This window comes from Botryllus schlosseri, chromosome 4 (genome assembly GCF_051294905.1).
Source record: "Botryllus schlosseri isolate E-star chromosome 4, Bs_hap1, whole genome shotgun sequence".
NCBI lineage: Eukaryota > Metazoa > Chordata > Ascidiacea > Stolidobranchia > Styelidae > Botryllus > Botryllus schlosseri.
In genome coordinates this window covers 24,647,253-24,655,721 of record NC_137239.1, presented here as the reverse complement: position 1 = coordinate 24,655,721, position 8,469 = coordinate 24,647,253, and the positions used below count along the sequence as shown (strand labels likewise).

Here is an 8,469-nt window from a genome sequence, read left to right as displayed (position 1 = left end):
ATATAGATCTAGAGATAAAGAGTTTTTGGTGGATCTAATAAACCATTTCATTGTGGTGTATGGCAACTCTTCAAATTAAACTTCTTCGAGACGTTTCAGGGTGACAACCGTTTCAGGGTGACAGCCGAGTAATTGCCATGGAATCAATGGCGCCATCGCGGCGCTGAAACGCGGTGCATATTCAGATTTGTGCTGAGATTTCTTAGGATCCATCAATATCTTCCAACTTCTGTATATATACATGCCACAAAGTAATGATTGCCCAAATGTCATGATTTTAATCACATTGAGTTATGGTACATGACAATGCATTGTAGGCTACGTCAAACGGATTTGCATAACATCATAACAGCCTAAAGCATCATGTATATCGATAAGCCTAATGCATCAAGTTTGCAATTTCATCGTGGCTTCCTGTGTGTATGGTAAAGATAACCATCAAAATGTCACGAGGTTCACTATGCATCACTTGCCAATCATAGTTGAATTCTACCATGGCATATTTAGATAAACTTGTAGCTTGTTCTCTCTCATAAGCTGCAAATACTTCGACGAGATAACTACATCCATGAAGAACCACATAGCGACGTGGATACTGTTGTTAATTGTCGACCATGATACGGCACAAGGTAATGCTAAAGTTATGTTTATAGAATAGTTTGGAATTTATGTTGTTGGGATTATCGAGTTTTTGAGTATAGGACGTCAACCGCAAATAATTTGTATTATATCTATAGTACACTGCAATATCGTTGAAGCCACTGGAGTCTCACTCTTTCAAATATTTCTCGCTCATTTTAAAATTATAATGATGTAACATTAGCGCTCTAAGGCCGTTTTGTTTCATTTTGATATTGTTGTATAATTGTTTCTTTGGGTTTATGCACATGATAGCAACCGTCACTATACCACAGTTCGTAAAGTAGGCATGGAAATTGTTGAGATCTGGTTTATAATGTTGGAAGAATGTTGTCCATGCAACGTCATCTTAACAATTATGATTGTGAACACTAGAGTCGACTATCCTGGATGGCAAATGATAAATGGAGCAAAATAATTATGAAATATACTACGCCGAAACTAAAGGGTTCTGTTAAAGCTGTATGTTATTCTAAATTATAGTATTAGTAAATTGATACTTGTATAATAATGATAGTAATGTACATATGATTTATATCATTTTGCGTAGACCTTATTGGGTGAATGACAATTCCAAGTCAATGTGGCCCCTAGGACAGTGTTTCCGCAACTTACGTTTAAAATGTCCCCCACAGGGCAACGAACCAGGCACTAATCGCCCCTAAATCCCAAACCACGTCAAAAGTTATTTTGTTTATTACTCGCACAAACGACGTTACTGCTTATGGGTTTTTAGTTTGATACAATTCGTACGCAGCAGTACGATACAAGTTATGTCGAAATCACATCTCTTTGGAAATCCAGGAAAGACATGATCGAGCGAGCAACGCAATTTACCTTCAAAGCAGTATTACTTCCTTGTGTTCCTTGAGCCAATATTTCTGTTTGTTGATTGATTGGTTGTTTGGTTAGAAAACTTCAATTTTGACAGTTTTCATAAGATATCTGTGACGGGTGTTACCAAGGGAATTCATTTCCCGCTCGGATTCTAATACGCTAATTAGTCAAATAAAACAAGAGTGTACGCTACTTTCTGCCTTACTAAATTTATTTTGGCAAACACTAAATACCACATGTTAAAGCTAAGCTTTTGTTTTAGCTTTTGTTTTATTATGTCATGTGAGCTATCACATGACGAATCAGAATTTGGGAAACGTCTTAGGCTTTTGGAAACATGATAAATATAGAGCATATGCAACAATAACTCATTGGCATATAATTAATTTCTTAGGAAAAGAGTATAATATTTTCAATGACGCAGAATAGTCAAGTTAAATACATGTTTATAACGTATATCAAATATGTATCTGTGACAATGCCGAAATACTTGCGGTTGTCTTCATTTACCACAACTTTATGTGAATCTTTCCCATATTCATTGTTTAAACCTGATGCATTGGTTGTGACACAACCTTTACCAAACTTGATCATGAGTTACATGTTTTACTGGAAGAAGTATCGTGTATAATATTGTATATTTAATTGCAACACAATCCCATATACGCTATGGAATCATTTACACATGCAGGTGCGATACACATTCAGATTGCAAGCTATATTCTACAGGTTGTACTCCCCATGGGTCCAGACGTAAACGGGATTTAACGGCGCAGGACGTTCCACCTAAATTGTCAGAGTTTTTCAATACGTGTCTTGGCGAGACAGGCGCAAAAGAACTTTTCAACTCTTTGCAGAGCAACGTTGATTTTGCCATACGCGACTCACAATGGTACCTAGACACTTCAGATTCTGGTTATAGGTACGTATGAGTTATGTTTCACCTGATGATTAATTCTGAATGCTCATAGTTGAGTATAAGAATCGGTTGTGATTAGGTATACTGTGAACCACTGAAAGATTCTGGTTCGTGTAAACGCGAACCTTTCTGAAAAGTTCTATGTGAGTATGCCAACGTGAACACCAACCTATGACGCAATGTCACGCCATATTGCTTATTGCAAGTGGCAAGCCAAATGATTTGACCCACACGAAATATTATAATCATGTTTGTTGCAAAATGTGAGACTGAAGTGTTAGAAATAGAAAATCAGGACAGCCCCGGCCCGGGACTCGAACCCATCACATATGATTTTGATAGCAGGCCGGCATGCTACAACACGGTCAAATACGGCATACAGTCATTTCTAAACCAATATGTTCAACTTCTCACGCGTCGTGTTTCTTAGATGGTGCAGTGCTTACATTGCGCAGTGCTCACCTATACCGACCCTCTAGAACAGTGGTTCCCAACCTTTTTCGACTCATCGCCCCCTTTTGAAGCTCCACGCCGATCATCGCCCCCCAAATATTGGGAACCGATAAATGGGCATACAAACTGGGATCACCGGCGAGTTGACTTATAAAAAAGGCCGCATTTTCGGTTCGACCTCGACATTACACTTTGACAGCTAAATTTTCGTGAGTTGACTAAAAAAAAGGTCATTTCTCCAACTTGACTCCAATCAGGACCGTAATAGCACTTCGTCACCCCCCAAAAAAACATTGGTCTTGGGCCCCCATAGGGTGATAAACCAAACCCCAGACCCCCCTCAGCCAGTGGGCTTTTTGTCGCTACATATCAGCCATACCCTATTTCATGTACTGTTTGGTGAGTCACCGTATTTCGCCTAAACGCGCGAAGCGCGACAAATTTATATAATTCATGTTTGAATCGGTCAATATTCTCGGGAATTGCATAATGCATATACATTGATGTCAATTTTTTATCCTCTCTCTGCTCAAGTAATCAGATTTACCGGTAGAGATGAGTGTGGTGTGTTGGAAAAAGTACGACCCCTAAATAATAATTAAACATCTTCGGGCGGACCCTTTGTTATATTGATATCGTTACATGATGCTATTTCGTGACTTCCTATATCTGCTATGTCAGAAGATATGTAAATCGCCAAAACGTACCAAACTAAAAGACGCACATGATTTCAAATTGGTATTTATTTACTGGCAAATAAATTTTCCCTGCGCGATGACATTTGTCCTGTAGGGTTCAGATCGCCAGGACAGGAACATTCGACGCCAGCCATTGAGGCGCCTATGGACAATTAGACATATATGTATATATATCGAATTTTTCGGTCAGCACAAGGGCATTCCTTTTCGGCCAAGGTCTATTCGCTGCTGATCGTTCTGGCACACTTCTCGGAATCGCATGTTGCATCACATGGCCTACAACTTCATATGTTTTGGTGCGTCGTGGCGCAGTAATGGCCGACGCCGAAGTCTCCCATTTCCAAAAATCATGCGTATTTTTGTTGGCTGACGGGTACCCTAAAATAAATATATATGACAATATTAAATCGCGCCAAGCGCGGAAAATTTTTTGAAAAAGTTACATGAAATTATAAAAAAATATTCTATAATTTATGTTAATTCACGAAATAATTTTAGGCCCTCTTCGAGTTCGCCCCCTCCCACCCCCAATAGGGGGTTTGGGGTGCGTGCGGCAGTTACGGTCCTGACTCCAATATAGACGTTTTAACGCTTCATCGCCCACCTATCGCCCCCGTCGTCCGTTTCGCCCCCCTATCGCCCCTTTCGTTATTTTCGCCCCCCCCCCCCAGACCGCCAAATCGCCCACGTTGGGAACCACTGCTCTAGAATGATTTAAATCTAATGAGTACAGTTTATGCGCTTATATTCTTATGGATGTGTAGATGAGTATTATTGTACCATACCAATTTGTTTCAAGTTCTCTAGTCTTCGTATTCAGTCCTCTATTTTGGCTGATAATCACAGACTGCAGCATGTAACTATACAGTTACTCACGTATTTTATTAGTACTTCTACGTGTGCGTGTGCGATACAACGCCTTTTTCATGTATATTTAACTTCATATTCGTTATTTGATTCAAGATAATGCTAATCAATCTATATTACACACACAGCTGGCAAAATGTTATGACTTTGAATCATCACTCATACTTCGAAAATTCAATTTCACTTGAATTGTGACTTGACTAGTGACTTGACTTGACTTAACTCGAGTCAAGATCTGCAATGACTCGAGATGACTCGTGACTCGAAAGTAGCGACTTGATCCCAACACTGATATACACTACGGGAATTCATTTCACTTATGTCATAAAATCACGACTAAAAAGCATAATTTTAGAGTATTATGCAACATGGATGCCAGAGGAAAACGATCGAAGTTCGGTAGTTGTTGAAAATAAGACAAAATAAGGATGCACGTCGAAAACAATGACATTTCTTGAAAAATAAGGACGGTATGGCAACCCTGGCTATAGGGCATGCACGAAGAGGACACAAATGATACACAAATTATTTATGTTGGCATAGAGTAGGTTGACGCATAGTGATGACGGTGGACTCAAAAACAGACAAATGAAATGAATTACGACCCTTCGCAAATATACAAAACATATCCCCATGGTAGTTTGCAGCACAGGTTGGAATTTCCAGCAATTGTTTATATTACTCGTCGACAATTGATGTAGGCTTACGCTGTGTCGTAGGCTATAGATGTGTAGGTGGGTTGTGTAGGTAGAATATTGTTTTATCAAATAGTTCCTATCTTCTGAGGTTTCACATTATATCACAGGGGTGGGAAGACCTGCTTCGTGCCAGTGCCGTATATAAAAAAAATCATAGTTTCAAAAGAGTCACAGCTCAAAAATTCAAAGATACGAATTTATTCCGTCATAATAAAATGTAGGCTATTGAATGAAGTTTATCATTGTTTTGTGATACGTTGCGTCCCCACCAATTGGATCCGTGGTGTTTAAAATCAGGTTGATATGACGTCAAAACAGTGTGGAGCAGTTCATTCAAGTGCTGTTGCGCATTTAAGGAAGAATTCAGTTCGGAAATTTTATTACTCCGGAAATATGTCCTCGTTTGCCTCATGGAAAAGTTTTGGTGTTTGGTTTTGTATAATGACGTTCCAAGTTACTATATAGCTATGTAATTATTGAGCGAATCTTGACAGATGAGTTATCCAGCGGCTTACCTCCATGATCACTGAATGCAAACTTTTACGCCCATTCTGTTTTAAAAGTTATATTTGTAGTCTTTGTAATACAGATGGAGGAGCCGTATTCAGCGTTGTTTGCCCGAAAATCACAGTGATCTGCGCTTATCGCGATTAATTTTTGAAGTTCATTGTTGAACACAATAATGTATCATTCATTGATGACCATATACACCCTTGTTGCGGGTGGAACGTTTATGTGAACTCGATTAGTGAGTTCAATCGCAAAGTTTTAACCCTGTGGTGTAACCTTCCCAAAAATTTTACAAACATTAACCATAATGAGAGATACAATACGAATACAATGTGTGTTAATACGTGATAGAATGCTGTTCTACTTATATATGCGAGCCATGCAACGCCCCGTTGAAGGTCTAACAGTGGCTCGTAACCTTTTTCACCGTGTGGACCGGTAAAATTAAAAAATATATATATTTGGCAGATCGGTGAACTTTTAAAAATTGAAATTAACACAAAAGGTAAAGTTTGCAACCGTTTTTTTCAAGTTTATGGTGCTAGAGAATGACATTTTGATGGTTTTGATCGTAATTCATTATGTTAAAGATGGACTCCATGTGATTTTACGGTAGCGAGTCTGCTGAGTTGAGGTATCAAATTGTCCTGCACGGAGAAGCGTGCCACAACCGAGAACACCTTGGTCTTGAACTCTAACAGGGTTATAAACCATACCCCACAGTTGGATGGATGCTTTCACCAGTACTTGTGAGCACATTCATTCTACTCAGGGCAGGCAAAGAGTCTATTCAACCTAATCGCGTGAAGATCGAAGATTTTCTATAGTTCATGACTGAATCGGTCAATAATATTGATAATTACATGTATATTGCTATAATTTTTTTTCCTTCCGGAATTATCTGATTTTCCGGTAGAGATGAGTGAGGTGTCGGATTGAAAAATTTAGGGCACGGTAATTAAACATATTCGGGCATACCTGATGGTATAATTACTTCGCTGCTCGTCATTATTTCGTGACCTCCTGTCTGTTATGTATTTAATAGATAGTGAAATCGCCCAAGCGGACCAGACCAAAAGACGCTCACGATTCCAGATTGGTATTTCTTCGCTGTTAAATAACTTTTCTTTGTGTTATGGCCTTTGTTCTGTGCGGTACAAATTGCCAGGACATCGAGAGTCGTCGCCAGCCATTTAGGCGCCTGTGAACAATTACAAATATACATATCGAAGTTTTCGATCAACGAAGGGCAGTCTTTTTCGGCCGAAGTTTCCTCGCTGCCGAATTTTTTGGCACACTTTTCGGAGTCCCATGTTAGCCTAAACTTATTATGTGTTGTTGCGTCGTGGCGCGGTTTGTTTGTTCATTTTGAGGTGTTTGTCGTCTACTAACTACTAAGGTCATTTACACCAGGCCGATATTCTTCATTATTTTCCGTAACTGCCGTCTTATAGCACGGCCCACCTCTAGGCTTTTTGTGAGACACCGCTTATGCGGATGAGGTGGCGAGGAGGAGCCGTCGTGGCGCGGTAATGGCTGACGCCGAATGCCTATTATTTTTTAAATCATGCGTATTTGTTGGATAAGGGGCATCCAATTAGCAAGGTATTTAGTGATAATAAATCAAGCAAAGCGAGAAAAAAAAATTGAAAAAAGCTGTATAAAGTTTCAAAAGATAACTCAATAATTTTGGTTCATTCACGAAATAAATTTAGGCCCGTTCAAGCTAGCCCCCGCTACAATTGGGGGTTTTGGGTGCAGTAGTTACAGTCCCACATAGGTTGAATGAATCGAAGACGAATGATTGCACAAACTGCGTGATTGAGCGAGTCAGCTTTTACCTGTCGCTCGCATGTCGTCAAATGACACGACTTGAACTTCAAGTCAAATCGAACATGTTACCAAACGGAGTTCTGAATCAGTTTAAATTTAATGGTCAATTTATTTCATCAACGGACAAGCAGTCTATAAAATATTGCATCTTGAAATTAAGGTAGAAAATTGTACTGTACCTGGCGGACCGGCAGGAAAGTCGTTGCGGACCGGCGGCACTGTGTTATAGCAATCAATCACTCAATGATAGTCACTTTAACGAAGCCTCCATTGTTAAATCACACGTAAATTGACCGCAGACGCAGTGATAGGAGCTTACAGCTTACGTTGTCGTGAACCAGTAGTAAAGTAACCTAATAGGTAATAGCTATGTGTCTCTGTTCTACAAACTGATCACAGTACCGAGTGCTCATAAAACCAAACTTTTCGTATGATTTAAATCGTACAAATATCGTTTATACGTTCATATCACTCATAAATAATTGGAGTAGGCTTAAATTGTATACCAGGGATGTGTCGGTGGGTAGGATAGAGCAGTGCTCTTCAACCTTTTTCGTCGTGGTACACCCTTTTAACTTTTATTCGAAACTCGTACACCCCTGAGGCCTGACCACATAACACGCTGATTCCGTAGTAAGCCTAACCCAGGGGTGTTCAACCTTTTCGCTAATCACGGACTTTTTCGATTCGCGAGCCGAAGGCAGACAAAAAATGTTGCCATCATGTTGAGCTGCCGAAGGCAGCGAAATATAAAATAAGGCGCAGTATATGAATTCTGTAGTGCAGGAGTGGCTAATCTTTTTGCTATTCACGGCTGCATTTCGAGTAGTCATGTAGGCCTAGCCTACGGCCGCATTTTAGAACATAGTTCGTAATGAACAAACTGGACGCCAAATACCCATTTAAAACTGTCGATGTCCATTTTCAGTGAGCTCCAGACCAACGTATTTATTTATATCGGCTTACGAAACGCACCGAAATAGCGAGTGGTCAGGTGATGATCAGCTTCCTGATC

The 8,469-nt window shown here is 39.7% G+C and overlaps 1 protein-coding gene across 1 annotated transcript in view; it reads left to right on the top strand.

Moving 5' to 3' along the window:
* Window positions 1–521: 521 nt before the first annotated feature.
* The window catches only part of LOC145438315 (uncharacterized), a 147,873-nt gene continuing 139,925 nt past the window's right edge, over window positions 522–8,469 (top strand). The window contains exon 1 of the mRNA XM_080315711.1: window positions 522–629. Coding sequence (XP_080171837.1) covers window positions 569–629 — 61 coding nt within the window. The 5' untranslated portion in view covers window positions 522–568. The remainder of the gene's footprint in view (window positions 630–8,469) is intronic.